The 21,152-nt window shown below is 38.5% G+C and overlaps 1 protein-coding gene and 1 long non-coding RNA gene across 7 annotated transcripts in view; one reads left to right on the top strand and one right to left on the bottom strand.

Moving 5' to 3' along the window:
* Positions 1-21,152, top strand: part of MEGF10 (multiple EGF like domains 10) — a 536,959-nt gene that overhangs the window by 406,383 nt on the left and 109,424 nt on the right. For 4 of the 6 annotated variants that reach the window (XM_081504090.1, XM_081504088.1, XM_081504087.1 and 1 more), the window contains 3 exons: positions 4,125-4,257; positions 14,016-14,117; positions 15,461-15,561. In XM_081504090.1, coding sequence (XP_081360216.1) covers positions 4,142-4,257; positions 14,016-14,117; positions 15,461-15,561 — 319 coding nt within the window. In that variant the 5' untranslated portion in view covers positions 4,125-4,141. Of the gene's footprint in view, positions 1-4,124; positions 4,258-13,859; positions 13,923-14,015; positions 14,118-15,460; positions 15,562-21,152 lie in introns of all 6 variants that reach the window. The other 2 variants (XM_081504085.1, XM_081504086.1) reach the window with 1 other exon arrangement.
* On the bottom strand, positions 13,084-21,095 carry LOC145511237 (uncharacterized). Its single transcript, XR_014057683.1, has 3 exons — positions 18,332-21,095; positions 15,928-16,028; positions 13,084-13,196 (listed from the first exon to the last, which is right to left on the bottom strand). It is a non-coding gene; the product is annotated as an uncharacterized LOC145511237 (long non-coding RNA).

Below are 21,152 nucleotides of genomic sequence, written 5' to 3'. Positions count from 1 at the left end.
CGCCCCGTTATTTATTTCTCCCTAACACACTGATGGAGAAACTGCTCCCTGTCATCACAATGCAGACTCATCCATGGTGATGATTTTATTCAACCTGATTGTTTACTGCAGTTTTTGTATCAGAATGAGCAAAGCCTGCCTTCAGAGTAGGCAGTAAGAGTTAACTACCTGCTGTGTTTCCTCTTTCTAACAGGAGCACTTTAGCAATGCTAATCAGTTGTACTGATTTTCTGTTTTGATTTTTCCATCATAATTAAGTGAATGATATGGAATGCAATCAAGTCTGACACTAGGGGGTTCATGCAAATGACTTTTTTTTATGTTTAAAATTTTGTTAAATGTAACCACATTTTGAAGGCAAAGACTGCGTAGGTAGGGGTAGTTTAACAACCAATTTAGAGTTTTGAATATTTTTAAAATGTCTGTTTCAAGAAGGCATATCTGTGTTGCCTTTTTTTTCAATTGAAATAATGCTATTTTTAAAGGATTGTATTTTGTTTTCATGTACACCCTAAAGTGGAAAGATTATAGTCTCAGACAAGATGATACGGCTTTGAAGAAAAATGTTCATGGAACTTTCTTCCTTCAGGGTAGACACAAAGGAAAAAAAGGTACACACATTTACTCCTCAAAGCCTATGAAAGAAAGCAAATCAAATAGGGAAAAGAGTATATGAAATGCCCTATCCGCTTGTTTTGATTGCCTATCAGTGACAAGACAAACAAAAGGAAGGACCGCCCATGTTTCTGAATATAGGGAAATATTGCATTTCTACACTCCTTTATAGCGCTTTGACACGTTTGTGAAAGATCTTCTCCCCCTACCATGTATGATATTGGAATTATTTTCTCAAGTGATTTTAATCACTTCATGTGAATTTGCACCTTCCCTTCTTGATCTAGCAATTTTTTGCTTTGACTATTGTATACTTCAAGGTAGATTGTTCTAAAACTCAGCTAATTTTCTAATTTTGACTTGGAAAATGCTTTGGGAATAAGGCTGAGCTACATATACTCAATCTTGCTATAAATGTACTGATATTTTCCCTTCCATGAACACCACCAGTAGCTTTGCAGTGAAGTTTGATTTTTCTCTGTGCTGAATTTCAGAAGCGATAAGGAGATGACCAAATTCTTCTACTTTTTGTTTTTTTTTCTCTGCCATCCCTGTAGAGAGGTTAAAGCCTTCACAGGGCAGTGGATCAAGTGCAAAGCAAAAAGAGATACCAAATTAACGCTGGAATTTTTGCCTTCAAAGAGAACAGACTCTTCCCTTTTCTTGGCAGTTTGATTCATTGCCTCCAGCAGTTTCCAACTTTGTACAGACTAAACATTTCTAATTGGGAAATGGATGGGTTGAGTCTGAGATGGTGACTCAGGATATAAACTTTCCAATTTGGGATAATTGTTTGTGAGTGGATGGTAGATTACTGTTGACTGGCTCTTGTTTCGTCTTGGAGGAAAGGATGAAAGTTAAGATGCATACTTCATACTTCGTTGAAACAGAATATTTACCTGGTATAGATAAGGCAATGAGACAGAGATATTTGTCATGCTTATTTGTTACAACCAGATATTATATGAAAGGATTACTTTTTTGATGGATGAGGAAAACATTACAATATATGGTGTGTCTTCAGCTGTGAAACGGGGATGGTAAAAATGCCTACTTAAGTTACTGTGTGGATTAAAAAGATAATTCATGTGAAAGGTTCAGTACTGTGCCTAGCACACAGTAACCGGTCAGGAAATGTTAGCTGTTGTTGTTTATCATCATCATTATCATTACTTTTTGTTTATTCCTGTTAAGCAGAATAGCTTCTTTAATTATATAATGTTAAGCTTCAGATTGTACAACTTCATGATAATTAGCCTGTGAGAAACATCTGTAATTTGAATTAATTTATAAGCCATATTTTGGCTAGTCATTTATGCTTTGTATGTTGGAATTACTTCGTGATGATTAGAATCCCCCTTTTAAAGATTTTACTACTTCTCACAGTGGCTTACACTATCTTTTAATTATCCTATGAATTCATGACATTTATCCATATTTCAAATCAAACATTTTCTTTTGTTTTAGCCTTTGTGGATTAGAGATAGATAACCTGTCATAACTGGAGAAGGAAATGGCAACCCACTCCAGTATTCTTGCCTGGGAAATCCCATAGACAAGGTGCCTGGTGGGCTGCAGTACTAATATACTGTATATACTTGTGCTTATAAACAGTTTTGATTTTAAAAAAATTAATGTTTCTTCATGGTTCTGTTTTCTTGAATTTGAAGGATAAACTGTTTCCTAAGGTTCAGTGTTTGCCAGTGTTGTTGTTTATTGCTTATTTAAGACAAACTTGCCTTTTAAAACCCCAAGATTATCATTCAATAAATTTTGTTCCCAGGTACTAAAACCTGGTAACCTCCTGGTATAGAAAGTTACTGTAACTTCTCAGAATGCCAGCTATCACCCAGAAAGTAACTGCTGGGCCCCATAATCTGGTCAATTTTTACTAGTTTCACTGGTTTACCAACAGGAAGGCTAATGCTTGCCTTCTTTTTAATTTGCAAATGGATCACCTTTTTGGCAGGAGCTGCATGGCATGTGGGATCTTACTTCCCTGACTCGGGATCAACCCTCCCCTCTCCCCCTTCACTGCCCACCCCTTGCATTGGAAGCGCTGATTCTTAACCACTGAACTGCCAGGGAGGTCCTGGATCAGCTATTTCTAATTCCATGTCTATTTTTATAATTATTGTATGAAGCCATTTTATTTAGTGAGACAACCTTTCCCTCCTCATTAAGTGCCAAGTTCCCCCCACCATGGCCCTCCCCTGCCTCTCAGGAAGAGAGCTTCTGTGCTTCCATCTCCATGAGTGGCTCACCCTCCGCTCAAGGGGCTGTAACAGGCGTCCCTCCTTGCTCTGACTCCCACATTCAGTCACCAAATCCTGTCCATTTCACCTCCTGAAAAACTCCCATATTCACTCAGTTCCCTGCAACCCCAGTGTTACTTCCCTATTTCACCCTTAGTCACCTCTCACCTGACCTCCCTCTAATAGTCTGTACCTGCGGTTCATGCTCCCCCTGCAGCCAGTAGTCTCTCTAATGTCACCCTGTACCCTTCCCTAGCTCTAGCTACCAACCTCTTCCCAACCTCTACCTAGCTCTCTGTAATCCTTGGATGAGGTTCACAGACTTTGCCATGTCTTATAAAATCCATGGTGATGTGCCCCTGCCACCCCATATCTTTCTCCAGCTGAGCTAGTATGAGCTCAGTAAGTGTGCCTGATCCTCCCTTACCTCTGTCCCCTCTGCCTTGAACATTCTCCTCCTCCCTCTTGTATCTCCTTTGTGGGCTTAACTCTTTTGTAGATGTGTTGCTATTTGTTTTTCCTCTTTTGGTCTTTCCTTCTCTCAACAATAATACCAGGTTCATTTTTTTCTAATACTGACCTCCGAACAGCTTTACACTTTTTATCTGTACACCTATGTAGAAACCTCTATAAAACAACTGGTTTAGTTTCTGTTCAGCAGATGGTGGGACAGAAACACTAAATATAAGAAATGTGTGTCACGATTACTAAATTATAAAGATCGTAGTGGGCAGGAACAAGAACTAGATCTGTGTTTTACGTCCAGTATTTGCACAGGAATGAATTACTGAATGACCCTCAGTTTAAGCCTGAGGTGCCTCTCTCTTGAGTCAATGGACCTTCTGTTCCATTATTTATCCTCTAGGACAAAGGAGGCCAGATTCCTCTGTGTGCCCTCTCCTTCCAGAAGGGAAATATGCCTGCTGAGAGAATCTGGAAGCCTGTGTTGCCCTGAGTTGTTCTGGTAGATTCCTTTAATGTCGGCTGGCATGGATGAGAAGGTCTTTTGTTATGGTGGCAATTAATGATGATTTGCACTTTTTAGTAATTTACAAAATAGTGGCCATCCTGACAACATAAGAAATATCTCTCTCTCCTGGACCATGAAAGCTGGTGACCCATCTATTTAAATCTAAGTCTCATTATTCATGTTTCAGCCCTAGTGACAACTGGCACTTTATAGTTACTGTACTGAAAAGAGTTCTTTGGGGGTCATTTTAATGCATCTTTAATTTGAATTTCTTTTTCTTGTAGGTTGTTCTTCAGGAACAATGGTTATTTCCTCGAACTCATGCCTGGGTTTTATCTGTTTATTGTTATGCCACTGGATCAGGATGGCATCATCTCTGAACCTTGAAGATCCCAATGTGTGTAGCCACTGGGAAAGGTAATAGTTTTGAAAGCAGTCTGAGAAATAATTTCTGATAGATTCCTTTGTATGCTATCAATATCAGTACCGCATATAAAATTAGAATTTGAGAAGAGATTATAAAATTGCTTTCATGTAAAAATCTTTCATTATATGTAATAAATTAGATAGTATAATTCACCTTGGCCTTAGAGAAGTACTGTCACCTGAGATGTCCTTGAAGACTTGAATGAGACCAGTGGATAACAGTGGTTGGCAGGGGTTCTAGGATGGAAGGTAGTTTGAAACCAGTGCCATGCAGACCACTAAGGACTGTACCCAATAAGTTTAGCATCGATACAATACAGGAGCAGGGCAAGATTGACTAGATTATATGAAAGCAAATGATGGAGTCTCCAGATCTGGGTTAACTTCCAGTACCTTTTGGAACACAGAAATAGCACAAACTATCTAGTGATACTGAAGTGCAGTTAAATGCAGTTTACTCTGTTACTTGTCTTCCTAAAAAAGTGTGTACATGTTTCTTTATCAAAAATGAACATTGCACTTGCAGGTTTTTAAACATATAGAAGGTGTCAAGTACTAGAGAGTAGTATGTAGTTGTAACAGATGTAAATGCAATGACATTAAACTCTTAGTCTCTTTTTCCTGTCACCCTCAGTACCAAGAGGAGTACAGCACAGAGCATACATTCCAGTCACTGTGTCATCCACTGGAAGGATGCTCAAAACTCAGAGTTTTTCAGGCATGGCAGCTGTATTATTCCAGGACACACTGATTCCTCATTCACAGTGTTAGTTTTCAGTGAGGGCCCATCCCCATCTCTGCTGGCAGTATTACGGCAGGGTAACAAAACATATTTTCCTGATTGATCAATAGAGTCTTATGAATGATAGAGTCTTATCATTATGAAACTTTAAGTGGAAATATGTATACGTAATAAAGTTCTATATATTTGATATTAACTATATTATACAGAATTTAGAAGGAGGGAATGCCTATTTTTATAATTTTCATAGAACGTCCCATAAAACATTTCACCAGCAAAGTATGTAATAAATAGGATTATAGTAATAAAAATAAATTGATGAATACATAGATAATAACATATCAGATTTAGAAAAGGGAGAGTCCATTGGTAGTTGAACTTCTTGGAGGATGATAGATTTGAAATGGGAGAAAAAATCAAATTTGTTAGGTACTGTGAAATAAAAATCAAGAGATCTTGGTAATACATTAACTGTGGATGTGAAAGAGACAGAAAAGACTGATATAGAACCTGCTGTGTGGAAGAGTGGGCGTGTCATTGGACGTTGTTGAGTTGCTGTCATGTTTGACTCTTTGTGACCCCATGAACTGTACCACGCCAGGTTTCCCTGTCCTTCACCATCTCTTGGAGTTTGCTCAAACTCGTGTCTGTTGGGCTGGTGATCACATATGGAGAGATAAAAAGAAGAGAGCTGATTTGACAGGGAAGAGATTAGTGTGGTTTTGTCATGTTGTATCGATAAGATCAATTTGAAATATGGGTCTAGATGAACGTTTAACTTTTCATTTAAAGAAAACATGAAAAAGACACTTCCTCCGGTTTGTTTTTACATTGCCCTATCTTATAATTGTCATGGACAAAAAGGCCTTATTAAATATAAGAAAGAGTACTAGCTTAGAATAATCCTGTGTGTTTTTTTTGTTTCATTGAAGGAGTCCAGTGATCTTGCGTGAGTCTCTTTTTTTAACGAATGAATGAATTTATTTATTTTTGGCTGTTCTGGGTGTTTCTTGTTGCCTGTGGGCTTTCTGAGCAGGGGAGACTCTAAACTTAACATAATTTCACTGTTGTACAAGTGATTGGAGTAACTGATAAAATACTAATGGGGAAGGAAATTCAATGTGAAAAAATAGGAAAATGATGGAGATTTTCTCCTGCCTATGTTTTTGCTATGAACTACTAAAAAGAAAAAGTTGACAGCTACAATCTTCTCATTGATAAATTTTCTGTTATATGGCCAGATAATGATTCTTTGAAGAAAGGTTAAAGAAAAGTAGAATTTGTTTTATAAGAATGGAGAAAAAGAGTATAAATTAAAATGAACAGATAAAGGTGCAGGTGACAGATTCTCCTATATTTTCAAAAACTGAAATGAACTTGAATTGAACTGGGGAGAGGAAGATGAGTTTCAGGGACAAAATTTTTGGTAGTAAGACCCAGTAGTACTCATTGCAGATTTTCCTTATACTAAAACCCACCTGTCACCAGTGGTTCCGAGCCATGGAATCACCTGCAGTCTTGCTCCTCAGAGTGGAGTCTGTGGAGCTGTGGTGGCAGGAACCTCAGCTGGGAGCTTTTTGGAATTGGAGACTCTCAGGTCCCTCCCCAGACCTACTGACTCATTTATTTTCAAATAAAAGTATACTTCATTTTAAGGCAGCACTTGTGATTCTTAGAAGTTGTGTCCAACTCTTTGCAACCTCATGGACTGTGTAGTCCATGGAATTCTCCAGGCCAGAATACTGAAGTGGGTAGCCTTTCCCTTCTCCAGCAGATCTTCCCAATGCAGGAATCAAAGCGGGATCTCCTGCATTGCAGGTGGATTCTTTATCAACCGAGATATCAGGGAAGCCCGAAGTAAAATTAAGGAGAATTAAATCATTTAAAATACACAAGAGATGCTTGTTATTAGAGAAATTCTGAACAACATCCCTTTGGAAAATGAATAACTCCATGAATCATCTGTCCCTTCTCCCCTTCTCCTTTCCTTGTTGTGTGAGTTTAAGAATTTCCACCTACGAGGGTTTCTTCTAAAGAAGGCACAAATGAAGAGAAACCATTCTCTGCCCAACCCCTTGGGGGTGGGACACAGGAGTGGTGATGATTGAAACTCCTGAAGTGAGCAGAGATAAGAAATGATAATTATTACCATATTTGATTAAAGTAACAGGGTAATTTAGGCAGATAGAGTGTAATTAACCACTTTGGAATGAGTCCAAGTGATGATGGCTTCCCCTACCCTGTTCTTTGACCTTAAATTAAATCTTGCTGAGGTTCCTCCCCAGATAATACTTGATAGGTTAAAATCATGGTGATAATATGTTTTCAGTGTGTTTGAGAAGATTAAACAAACAAGCAGGAAATAAAGGGTTTTGCATCTTGAGCCTGAAAATAGTGTAGAGCTGGGACCTACAGTTTTTATACCACAGTTTCACTGCCTGCTTTAGAAGCTTTCGATGTTCTATAATATCTGAGAGGCAGCAGAGGTACAGGATGGTTCTGGGGGTCTTGGTGTTAAAGTGCTGGCTCTAGACTGACTCCTAGTACCAGGAGCTCAGTGTGGCTTATTTGTGATGAAAATGGGATTGGACTAGACCAGGGGTCCCAAACTCCAGGATCTAAAGCTTGATGATCTGAGGTAGAGCTGATGTAATAATAATAGAAATAAAGTGCACAATTAATGTAATGTGCTTGAATCATCCACTAACTTTCCCCCCTCCCCGCCCCCACCCCAGTCTGTGGAAGAATTGTCTTCCACAAAACTGGTCCCAAGTACCAAAAGGGCTGGGGACCTCTGGACTAGACAATCAAGAAGATCTCATCCCATTCTGTGACTTTAAGAGCAGCTGCATATGAACATGGCGGTGTGGACTGTTAGCCGAGGTGCTAATTGAGGTCAAACAGCAACCCAGGTATTAGCCAAAGAAGTAGTGCTAAGGAGCAGGGGATGTCCTCCAGCTCTCAGAGACATTTGCCTTTATGGTGTGAGCACACAGCTTCCAGAAGGTGGCCCCTTGGAAAATGACAACTTGATTGTCTAATGATAGGTGGGTACTGAGCAAATTAGGTATAGTCACAAGTATTTGGCAGTCATAATTTGAAGACTGTTTACTAACAGGGAAAAATGCTTATGACATACCCTTAAATTCAAAAAGTAGATTTAAAATTATGTGGCTAGCATGAGTATGAAAATATAAAAGCAAACAAAGCTAAACTAAAGCTAAAAACTAAAAAACCCTAGGGATGGTAAGAGAAGTGCAGAAAAATGCTATGGGTAATTAGGTAAGAGTTATACAGTTTTTTCCCTTTCGTTTTAAAAATTTGTTTTCCAGATTTTATGGTGTGATTATAACATCATTAAAAATGAGAAATAAAAAACAGAGATTGTTTAGAAAAGAAAAAGAATGTATGAAAAAGAACAGAAAGGAAATCTGGGGTGAAGAGGCTCAGCATCCTTCTCCTTTAAATTTGAGTGGAAACCTCAGTATCTGATCAATGTGAAAAGTAATTTATATTTAGCCTGTTAGTCATTAAGTTTGAGACTATGAATAATTCTAATGAGTACTGTCAAGGCTGAAGAGAAATGCTCAACCATGGTAAATTTTATGGTTTGATTTCCCCTGAAATGTATATATTTCTCTGTTAAGTAAAAGCAGGTTATTTTAGCTTTTACGTGCTGGCCTCTTTTAAGAGCCCTTTGAAGGCAAGAATTACATAGAATTTATTTAATAAATGTTTGTTGAATTGGAATCCTTAATGGTTTAATTACCCTTTTATAGAGAAGAGCTTTTTTATATCCTAAAAGCAGAGAAACATCCTGCAAATGTAAGCTATTAATGAGCAGCAAATGTCCAGAAGAGGAAATTCATATGCTTTAACATTTTCTATTATTGAAGCAACCTTCCAGGCTGCAAGAAATTAGTGAAAACACTTTTCACATTTGCTTGTGGAGTCAGCTCCCCCATCATATGCAATGGCGAGTGTTTGGCCAAGGTCCCTTAGTTGATTATTGCTTTTGCACTCCAAGGCATTTGGATCTTAACACTATAACATAGCATGTGAACTTATGGGAATACTGCATCAGATCTAGTTCTAACAAACTAATTTAGTTAGGCTAAATTATTACTGTAGAGCCTGGCAGATTACATTTTTTCACCCAAGAAACATTAATTTAGAGTGGTTTCTTTTGCATTCCCATAGCACATGTGGAAAGTTGTTCTGTTTTTTCCCATGGGTAATGTGAGACTGCCTAGATGGCAGGTCCACACACAGAGGACACTCATTCACTTTTCTCTCCACTAGAAATGGAATGGAGAAATAATGCTGCAGGCCTCAAGGTTCAGTTATTTTCAAGCTGTTGGATGGCTGTTCAGTCACTCAGTTGTGTCCGCCTCTTTGCCATCCCAAGGACTACAGCACACCAGGCTTCCCTGTCCTTCACCATCTCCTGGAGCTTGCTCAGACTCATCTCCATTGAGTCATTGATGCCATCAACCACCTCATTCTCTGTAATCCCCTTCTCCTCCTGTCTTTTATCTTTCGCAACATCAGAGTCTTTTCCAATGAGTCGGCTCTTCGTATCAGGTGGCCAGAGTACCGGAACTTCAGCTTTAGGATCAGTCCTTCCAATGAATATTTAGAGTTGATTTCCTTTAGGATGGACTGGTTTGATCTCCTTGTCATCCAAGGGGCTCTGGATAGGGAGGGAAAAGAATTGGTGAAGAAAGTCTTAGAATTTGCATCAACGTGAACTTCAGGATGCTTCCCAGGTGGCTCAGTGGTAAAGAATCTGCCCGCCAATGCAGGAGATACAGGTTTGATCCCTGGGTTGGGAAGGTCCCCTGAAAAAGGAAATGGCAACCCACTTCAGTACTGTTGCCTGGGAAATCCCACAGAAATCCCACAGAGCCTGATGGGCTATAGTCCACGGAGGCACAAAGAGTCAGACACAACTTAGTGACTAAACAACAACAACCACAACAAACCTCAGGACACTGCTAGGGGTCTGAAGAAAATCTGAATAGCTTCATGTGATCACAGAGACCTCTTGCTTTACCCAAAAGGAGTTATATCAAAGATGTAGGTGATTGCACACTCGATGCTGGTCTGAACCTGTTCTTGCAGGTGTTATCTGCTGGAGTAGAAGGAAGTAGTTATGTGAAATGTATGTTAGAAATGCAGAAGCCAAATGGGAAGGGATCTTCAAGAACATCTCTTACCCCATTGTTTTACAATGTGATAAATCCACGGAAGTGAGATTCTCTGCTGCAGCTCAGCCAGGTTCTCAGTATCAGATCAGGATGCTAATAATCTTGCCTGTTTCTAATCCAGTGATCTTTTCATGAGGACCTACTACATTTGCCTCAGACCTGTGGAGGATCCCTAAATTTACCTAGAAATCAAGTTGCAATGTCCCAAAGAATCAAATACACAGAGTTTGAATAGTATGATGAGTTCATGGATGTCTCGTGATGACTGAGAGAGACCACCTGGAGAAAGAAATAGCACTGTGTGTGAGGCCAGTACAGCTTAGGTTTCAAATCAAAAGTTTCTTTTCTTTATCTAACCTGAATTCTTCATGTAGAAATTTTAACCCCATTCCTTCCATACTTTCTGTGGTTAATATTTCCTTTTAATGAACTTGGCCTATTGATCTGCACCAAGTGAGTCCATGATTGTGGCCTACTTTTGTTGTTATTGTTGTTAGCATGAATTAAAGATTTTAGTGGAAATCTTTAGAAGACTGCCAAAAAGTATAAAACAAATCGTTTTGAAAAGGGGATTCTCCAGATTTTCCTGTAGGCAAGAAACCTAAGCTCTTGAGCATGCAATAGACTGCTTTGAAATAAAGTAAGGAATTGAACAAGGAACATTCTTTATATTTTATTGGATCTTTTCAGCCACATTCTTAGACCCATCAGATTGCATGTTTTTACTCTTCAGTTAAGTCAGTTCAGTCACTCAGTCGTGTCCAACTCTTTGTGACCCCATGAATCACAGCACTCCAGGCCTCCCTGTCCATCACCAACTCCCGGATTTACCCAAGCCCATGCCCATCGAGTCAGTGATGCCATCCAGCCATCTCATCCTCTGTCGTCCCCTTCTCCTCCCGCCCCTAATCCTTCCGAGCATTAGGGTCTTTTCCAATGAGTCAACTCTTCACATCAGGTGGCCAAAGTATTGGAGTTTCAGCTTCAACATCAGTCCTTCCAATGAACACCCAGGACTGATCTCCTTTAGGATGGACTGGTTGGATCTCCTTGCAGTCCAAAGGACTCTCGAGAGTCTTTTCCAACACCACAGTTCAAAAGCATCAGTCCTTCAGTGCTCACCTTTCTTCACCATCCAACTCTCACATCCATACATGACCACTGGAAAAACCATAGCCTTGACTAGACGGACCTTTGCTGGCAAAGTAATGTGTCTGCTTTTAAATATGCTATCTAGATTGGTCATAACCTTCCTTCCAAGGAGTAAGCATCTTTTAATTTCATGGGTGCAATCACCATCAGCAATGATTTTGGAGCCCCCAAAAATAAAATCTGCCACTGTTTCCACTGTTTCCACATCTATTTCCCATGAAGTGATGGGACCAGATGCCATGATCTTAGTTTTCTGAACATTGAGCTTTAAGCCAACTTTTTCACTCACCTCTTTCACATTCATCAAGAGGCTCTTTAGTTCTTCTTCACTTTGTGCCATAAGAGTGGTGTCATCTGTGTATCTGAGGTTATTGAGATTTCTCCTAGCAATCTTGATTCCAGCTTGTGCTTCCTCCAGCCCAGCGTTTCTCATGATGTACTCTGCATAGAAGTTAAATACGCAGGGTGGCAATATACAGCCTTGATGCACTCCTTTTCCTCTTTGGAACCAGTCTGTTGTTTCATGTCCAGTTCTAACTGTTGCTTCCTGACCTGCATACAGATTTCTCAAGACACAGGTCAGATGGTCTGGTATTCCCATCTGTTTAAGAATTTTCCACAGTTTATTGTGATCCACACAGTCAAAGGCTTTGGCATAGTCAATAAAGCAGAAATAGATGTTTTTCTGGAACTCCCTTGCTTTTTCGATGATCCAGAGGATGTTGGCAATTTGATCTCTGGTTCCTCTGCCTTTTCTAATACCAGCTTGAACATCTGGAAGTTCACGGTTCAAGTATTGCTGAAGCCTGGCTTGGAGAATTTTGAGCATTACTTTACTAGCGTGTGAGATGAGTGCAATTGTGCGGTAGTTCGAGTATTCTTTGGCATTGCCTTTCTTTGGGATTGGAATGAAAACTGACCTTTTCCAGTCCTGTGGCCACTACTGAGTTTTCCAAATTTGCTTGTATATTGAGTGTAGCACTTTCACAGCATCATCTTTCAGGATTTGAAATATCTCAAATGGAATTCCATCACCTCCACTAGCTTTGTTCGTAGTGATGCTTTCTAAGGCCCACTGGACTTCACATTCCAGGATGTCTGGCTCTAAGTGAGTGATCACATCATCTTGATTATCTGGGTCATGAAGATCTTTTTTGTACAGTTCTTCTGTGTATTCTTGCCACCTCTTCTTAATATCTTCTGTTTCTGTTAGGTCCATACCATTTCTGTCCTTTATCGAGCCCATCTTTGCATGAAATGTTCCTTTGGTATCTCTGATTTTCTTGAAGAGATCTCTAGTGTTTCCCATTCTGTTGTTTTCCTCTATTTCTTTGCATTGATCGCTGAGGAAGGCTTTCTTATCTCTCCTTGCTATTCTTTGGAACTCTGCATTCAGATGGGAATATCTTTCCTTTTCTCCTTTGCTTTTTGCTTCTCTTCTTTTCACAGCTATTTGTAAGGCCTCCTCAGACAACCATTTTGCTTTTTTGCATTTCTTTTCCATGGGGATGGTCTTGAACCCTGTCTCCTGTACAATGTCATGAACCTCCGTCCACAGGTCATCAGGCACTCTGTCTATCAGATCTAGTCCCTTAAATCTATTTGTCACTTCTGCTGTATAATCATAAGGGATTTGATTCAGGTCAAACCTGAATTACTCTTACAAGAATCTATTAATGAAAATATATTGGAAAACAGACTGTTTAAGTGGCATTTTGGTGTTTGTATGTTTATTTCAGGCTAATTGTCTCAGCCATAGGTTTAGAATCAGGTTTAAAGGCTTCTTTGTAGCTTCTGTGTAGAGGCTGTATATATTCTTTCATTACCTGAAAGTAGGGCAGGTGCAAGAAAGAAAATTATTCAAAGTTCCAATCAGAGAAATATACTGTCTGATTTTCCAAAATCAGTAGCAAAATGTACTCAGATTTTCTGATTACACTTATTATTTAATTTTTGAATTGAAAGTTGCTCAGTCATGTCAGATTCTTTGTGACCCCATGGATTGTAGTCCATGGAGTTCTCCAGGCCAGAATACCGGAGTGGTAGCCTCTCCGTTCTCCAGGGGATCTTCCTGACCCAGGTCTCCTGCACTGCAGGTGGATTCTTTACCAGCTCAGCTATGGGTATTATTTTTTGAGGCCTATGATGAAAACTTTTTTTTGAAAGGTCTTGATATCCCTGGACCACAGGTTATGGGATGAAACTAAAACTACAGAAAAATATGTGGTGATTTTTAAAAAGTGTTTATTTGGCTGCCTTGGGTCTTAGTTGCAGTATGTGGGATCTAGTTCTCTGACTAGTGATTGAACCCAGGCCCCCTGCATTGGGATCATGGAGTCTTAGCCACTGGACCACCAGGGAAGTCCCTGTAATGGTATGCTTTTAAATTTAGTAATATCAGAGTTTTGGGTGAATAGTAAATGAGAAGTTTTTTGAAATTTATAGCATAAACTCTTGTGTTTTAAATATTTTAATGTTGGAATTTTCAGGGTTCAAGTTCAAATAGAAACTCATCAAAACATGGAGATTCTGTTAAAAGTCAGTGTGGAGTTGTAAGTACAGATAATTTAGCCAGTGACTGTTTTTTGGTACAGAGTCTATCACTAATGTAAGAGAAATACTGACTGCTTCTCTTTTCTCTTCAGCTACTCTGTGACTGTGCAAGAGTCATACCCACATCCCTTTGATCAAATTTACTACACTAGCTGCACCGACATTCTGAACTGGTTTAAATGCACGCGGCACAGGTAATGGAAACTCAGATGTGTTTATTTATTTGGCATAGTGGAATGGCATCTGACATGGTCAGAGATATTAAACACTTGAGAAGGTAGGCCCATTCATAGAGTGAATAGCTACTGAGGGCGGGTGGTTGTTGTAGCTGTGTTCCAAGCTGCGGGAGATATGGAAACACAAAAAAATTGTCTGTCCCTTGAGGAACTTACACAGAAAACATCTACTGATTACCATCATTTGATTAGCTGAAGTCACCCAGCTGTTGAGCAAAACTGGGGAGACACTCTTAAATATGGATATCACCAGATATCAGAAAACTCTATCTTAGCATATATTTCTACTTGAACATCTAATTCAATTTAGACTAACTTAAATTTGAATTAAATTTAAGAAAAATAAGCCACATGTTTATTTTTTCTATAAATATAAAAACAGAAAACAAAAACACTATATTAAATAATCATGTTAATATGGAAGAAAACTGTGCTACCTTGATTTCATTAGTAAAATACTTGTTGTCTGGGTTGTGGGTGGAATGTGGTACCTGCTGATTTATGATGCACTAAATGATGTCACACTCATTATTATTTCTTAGGACAAACTTTCCTTGACTGCTCTGTCTAAACCAGCATTCCTTCATGTCACAATCTATTCCCTTATTCAAGCTTTATTTTTTGACAGCATTTAATCATTACCAGCCATTATTTAATAATATATTTATTTGTTGAGTGTATATCTTAAATTACACAGGTCTATCTTCCCCAGAAGAACGTAAATTCCTTGAGGGCAAGAGCTTTATATTCTTTCACTCACTGTGAGCTTTTCCCCCAATGCCTGGAATATAGTAAGTGCTCAATAAACATGTGTTATATAAATGGATCAGTAAATGAATGAAGCTTGAGTTATACGTAAAGGTCTTCACCTTTTGGTGTCCTATTTTGTAGTAGGGTAAAAATGCACTGACATAGATTTTTAAAGGATTTCTCTGAATTCTTCCTCTAAAACCTATATAAATAAATGATGAGTGATTAGATAAGTAATACATATGAAACTGATCAATATCTTATAAGATATCTCAAGTGAAGTAGGAAAGACGTGAGGCTTCTGATTCCTTGGAAAAAGTGCTCATTGACTTAAATGTCTGTTCAGTGTATTCTTAGCAAATTGGTGAGTTAGTATAATATTGCTCAAAATATATATCCCATGTCTCTTCGTTATTATATTGGAGGACCTTGCTTTTTATACCTACATCATGTTTGATAGTTTTTTGTATTAAAATAGAAATTTTTGACTTCTAATCAAATTGCAGATCAAAAGATGTAACAATGTGATTTTTTTTTTTACCTCTATATAGAATCAGTTATCGGACCGCCTATCGACACGGAGAAAAAACTATGTACAGGCGCAAGTCCCAGTGTTGTCCTGGATTTTATGAAAGCAGGGAAATGTGTGTCCGTAAGTAAGGCTTAACATTTCTTGGAAGTTCATTTATTTTTTCCCAGTGTTGGTTTGCATCTGTTATTGGCAGCCTGTGGAGATGGAGATTGAGAACTGTGGAGATGGGGCATCTTGGATCCTTCCCTTATACTCACTGCCGCTGTCTTGGCCTGTGTAAGCAGGGAAGCATTCACTATGTCCCTCTGTCCTGTCACAAGTCTCCAAAGGAAAGTCACTTGAGGAGAAAGCAGAAGTTATAGAAAGATGATCCAAGATTGGATGCTGCATTGTTCGTTACAATTCTTCAAGAAAGGTCTGTTTGGAAATCAGTCAGGGAGTCATTAGAGAAGATAACAGAGATATAAGCTTCCTGCAGCAACTCACCAGAGTCTTGAGTCAACTTCTAAGGGGCCAGCATGTTCTTTTCTGGTACATAGACTGAAAGGCTTGTTAAGGAGCTTTCACAATATGAAATGGCTGTAAGTCTGAATCACAAAGTAGACCTTCTTTTTTCATTGTCATTTCTTTCTTCCCTCCCCTCCCCATCTCACTGATTCATTTTGAGATGTCTTGAGAGAAGTCTGATGTTTTATGATACACTTTAGGAAATCTTAGAATATCATGTGGAATGTAGTTTGCAATTGTGCTTTCTAACTATTGTGTGTAGGACTCTTAGAGACACTCAAGAGAGGTATTATTAAAAATGATTTTATTCAAATATTTTGGCTCAACAAAAAGCTAGAGGGACACCTTTGCTTTGTGAGATGAGATGCTGGTGTTGAGTAGTAAAAAGAGACAGAGTTCTGCTCTAATCTGGAGGCACTAGAAACTTCTGATCATGTCTGAGCTTCAGACTCCACAGAACTGAATGATAGCACTGACTCGGCCACCGCTCAACTGGGTGGCCTTGGATAAACCATTTATAAATGGGTTTATAATTTTATTTGAGGCTAATTTGCTCTAAATAGAGAGAGGGCTTGGACCAGTATATGTATCATCTTCCTTCTAACCTTTGGAGTCTATTCTTTATATAGAAAAGGTGTAGTGTTAGTCACTCAGTCATGTCCGACTCTTTGTGACCCCATGGACTAAAGCCCTCCATGCTCCTCTGTCCATGGAGTTTTCCAGGCAAGTTGGGTTGCCTTTCCATTCCCCAGGGTATATAGAGATGGAGTATATTGGAGTGGGTTGCCTTTCCATTCTCCAGGGTATATAGAAAGAGTGATATCTCAAATTTGATTCAAAAACAAGGCTATATATGATAATAAATGTTCATTGAATAGAAATTAGAAAATGTAACTAAGCAAAAAGAAGAAAATGCAAATATATTGTGAATGTCTTTCCTGGTCAGTAAATGTACTTCTGCGACAGTTTACAAATGTCAGTGTTTATTGCATTATAGATATTTATTTAACTGATCTCAGCTCTTGAATATTTACATGATTTCCAAGTTTTAACTATTATGGACTACTTTAGAAGATGTCATTGTGATTAAATTTTTGTTCATCTACATAATTAAATAGGTAAGGACACCTTCACAGAAGTAGAATTTCTGGGATAGAGGCATACACTTATTCCTAGAATGTTTGGTGTGTTTTCAATTTATACCCCCACCAGTAGTATAGAATGTCTTTTTGCTTATGTGGTGGTGGTGATTTAGTTGTTAAGCTGTGTCTGACTCTTTGCAACGTCCTGGACTATAGGCCACCAGGCTCCTCTGTCCATGGGATTTCCCAGGCAAGAATACTGGAGTGGGTTGCCATTTCTTTCTCCAGGGGATCTTCCCTACCCAGGGATTGAACCCAGGTTTCCTGCACTGCAGGCAGATTCTTTACCAACTAACCTACTAGGAAAGCCCATCTTTTTGCTTATACCCTATGCTAATTTTCCTTTTGCTATTTTTCTTAATTTGCATATGTTTGATTAATAATGGTGCTGAATAAGAAAAATTATGTTTATAATCAAACATCTTTGAGAATAATCATGAGCTGATCTCTGTGGCCTAGGCTGATGGGAAATTTTCAAAGGAAGGCCTCGCATACACACAGCCTGGAGAGTGGGGAGGCCTGGCTGGTCGGGCTGGCCACTTCCCAGACGCTTCAGGGAGACATTATCTTGGTGTACTTGCCAGGGTTTAAACCTACAAGCCTAGTTGTCGGCACACTGAGAAAATAGCTCTATCTTGTGGATTTTTTTGTTAATCCAAGTCCTAAGAGTCATATGTAAAGCCGGGGCACTATTTCATTGTTACACAGAACTTGGAGAGGTGCTGACACAGTATCCTGGTCATACCTTCTCCCCTTGAAGATCTGGCAGGTGGGAAACTAAATTTTATTGGCAGCTGATGTAGGGATTGTGGATCTGAGCAAGGTTAGTTAGAGAGAAATTTCAGTGCTTCATGGTTCTAGCCTTCCAGAGCCCGATACCTCCACCAGTAATACAGCTAATCTCAGAAAGCAGGGCAATCCCACAGGACCGTCATACCTGGTAAAAATTATTGCCGTAATGTGATGGTAAAGATATCATAACTCTTCTTTGAGATAAGTCTCATACTAGCTATATGACTCCTGACTGCTTGGATGGCCATCTCTAGCATTTGTCACTAAAATTTTCCTTTTCTAAGCCTTCTTGGGTGACCGACTGCCACTGGAGACAGAAGCCGTTTTCCTTTAGATATGTTAATACATTTAATCAGCTCACTGTCTGGTCTCAGAGGCCTGGGAGCTATGTGGTCTCTTTAAGGGTATTTTTTATCTCTCCACTCTGATGTCTTGATTTCATAGCTTACCCCCAGAGGACAAGCATGCTTCCGTTACTTCCTTGTTCTCGGGGATGCCTCTGGAACATCTTCTGTTCTCTCAACAGCTGGCACTAGTGAGACACCCTTGTGGATAGAGAAGGAAGAGAGAACACATGATTCTTGTTTCTGCTTTCATAATCTTTTTTTTTTCAACTAGGTTTTGCTGCCAGGCACCCAGCACAGCCACCATTTTAACTGTTTCCAGCAAGTTATCAACAGAAATTGAAACACACGAATTGATTATAACTTTGGTTTAATTTTGTTAATCAGTTTACCTAGAAGGCAAAAAAAGGATGGTTTCACATAACAACCTATATTAGAAAAAATAGTTTCTTCTACGTGGCTAAAGTAGCTCCCCTGGAGAGCAACCCATCTTCCCATCCCTCCTTCCCCCGGCTTCATCCTGCCCAAGATTATTCATTTCTACTAAACTCTCAGGCTGTACAGAAGCTGCTGGTCCACAGAGCACACTTTTGGTAGCAAGGCTTGGTGTTCAGAAGACAAACATTTACCATCAAGCAGGAAGAGCCAAAACAAAAAATGTAGGGGATAGTGTGGTTAGAAGCCTTTCCTAAGAATCTGGCTGGAAAAAAATAATGGATTGGAAAATTTTCCAAGAAGAAAATATTGCTAGACATGAAGATGTCTGTAATTCCTTTGTGAGGTTTTAACCTGTTCATAAAATTACACTTGTAAGGTTATTCATATTTCAAAGTTCCTATTATTGCCTGATTCTGTTTCATTATTTTTAAAAACTGGAATGTCATTTATTTTCTTGACTTAAAAAATTGAAATAGAGTTGAGATAAAATATGTTAGTTTCAGGTTAGTGATTTGACATTTGCATATATAAACAAATAATCTCCAGGATAAATCTAATAACTACCTCTCAAAATTATTACAAAGTTATTATAATAGTATTAACTGTATTCTTTGTGCTGTATATTACATCTGTGTGGCTTATTTTATCACTGGAGGGTTTTGCTTCTTAATTCCCCTTCACCCATTTCCCCCTCAACCCCCAATGCCAGAAACCACTCATTTGTTCTCTGTAGCTGTGATTCTGTTTTCATTTTGTTTTTAGATTTCACATATAATTAGAACTGGACAGTATTTGTCTTTTTTTTGTCTGACTTATTTCACTTAGCATAATACCCTCTGCATGCGTGCTAAGTTGCTTCAGTCTTGTCCTCCTCTTTGAGACACTATGGACCGTATGCCGCCAGGCTCCTCTGTCCATGGGGATTCTCTAGGCAAGAATATTGGAGTGGGTTGCCATGCCCTCATTCAGGGGAATCTTCCAAACCCGGGGACTGAACCCACATAATACCCTCTAGATCTATTCATATTGTTGGAAATAGCAAAATTTCACTCTTTTTATGGCTGAATAGTATTCCACTCTATCTGTGTATTGCATCTTCTTTATCCATTTATCCATTGACAGATGTTAGGTTGTTTCCATGTGTTGGCTTTTGTAAATAAGGCTTCAGTGAACATGAAGTGCAGATGATCTTTTTGTGTTAGTGTTTTGTTTCCATCAGATAAATACACAGAAGTGGAATTGCTAGATCATATGGTAGTTCTATTTTTAATTGTTTTGAGGAAACTCCATACAGTTTTTCATAGTAGCTATACTATTTTATATTCCCACCAACGTTGCACGGGGATTCCCTTTTCTCCACATCCTCACCGACATTTATTGTATCTTGTCTATTTGATGATAGCTATACTAACACATGTGAGGTGACATCTCATTGTGGTTTTGATTTGCATTTCCCTGATGATTATTGATGATGAGCACCTTTTCATGTACCTGTTGGCCATCTGTGTGTCTTCTTTAGAAAAAGGTATTTTCAAATCCTTTGCCCATGCTTTAATCAGGTTTGTTTTTTGCTTGTTGATAGTCTTGTTGGTGTTTGCTTTGCAGTAGTTTTTTAGTTTGATGCAGTCTCATTTGTTTATTTTTGCTTTTGTAGTCTTTGCTTTTGGTGTAAATCCAAAGACTCATCACTGAAATCCATGTCAAGGAATTTACACCTATGTTTTCTTCTAAAAGTTTTACGATTTCAGGTCTTATGTTCAAGTCTTTAATCTGTTTTGAGTTGATTTTTGTGTATGGTGTAATATATGATCCAGTTTCATTTTTTTGCATAGGGTTGTACAGTTTTCCAAACACCACTGATTGAAGAGATTGTTCTTTTCCTGTTTTATGTTCTCGACTCTTTTGTCACAAATTAATTGACCATATTTGTATGGGTTTGTTTCTGGACTCTGTATTCTGTTCCACTGATCTATGAGTCTGTTTTTATGCCAGTACTATACTGGTTAGTACAACTTTGTAATAAAGTTTGAAATCACAGAGTGTGATACCTCTAGCTTTGTTCTTTCTCAAGATCACTTTAGCTATCTAGAGTCATTTGTGGTTCCACGCAAATTTTAGGATTGTTTTTCCTATTTCTGTGAAAAATACCATTGGGATTTTGATAGAGATTGAATTGAACCTGTAAATGGTGGCTTTGGTAGTATGGACAGTTTGACAATATTAATTCTTCCAACCGTGAGCATGGAATATATCAAATGTATTTGAGTCAGGCTTTGTGTATTTGTATCTTCAATTTCTTTCATCAACTTATTATAGTTTTTAGTGTAAAGGTCTTTCACCTCTTTAGTTAAATTATTCCTAGGTTTTAAATTCTTTTTGATGCCATTATAAATGGGAATTTTTTATTGATTTATTTTTGCTGATCACTTTTACAATTAGTATTAACAATTAATTTTAATTTACTAAAGTTATAAATCCAAAACCTAGT

The sequence above is a fragment of the Giraffa tippelskirchi genome, chromosome 6, assembly GCF_054371585.1.
Source record: "Giraffa tippelskirchi isolate mGirTip1 chromosome 6, T2T-mGirTip1v1.2.pri, whole genome shotgun sequence".
NCBI lineage: Eukaryota > Metazoa > Chordata > Mammalia > Artiodactyla > Giraffidae > Giraffa > Giraffa tippelskirchi.
Note: the sequence above shows the minus strand (reverse complement) of the source record. Positions and strands in the feature narration are given on the sequence as shown.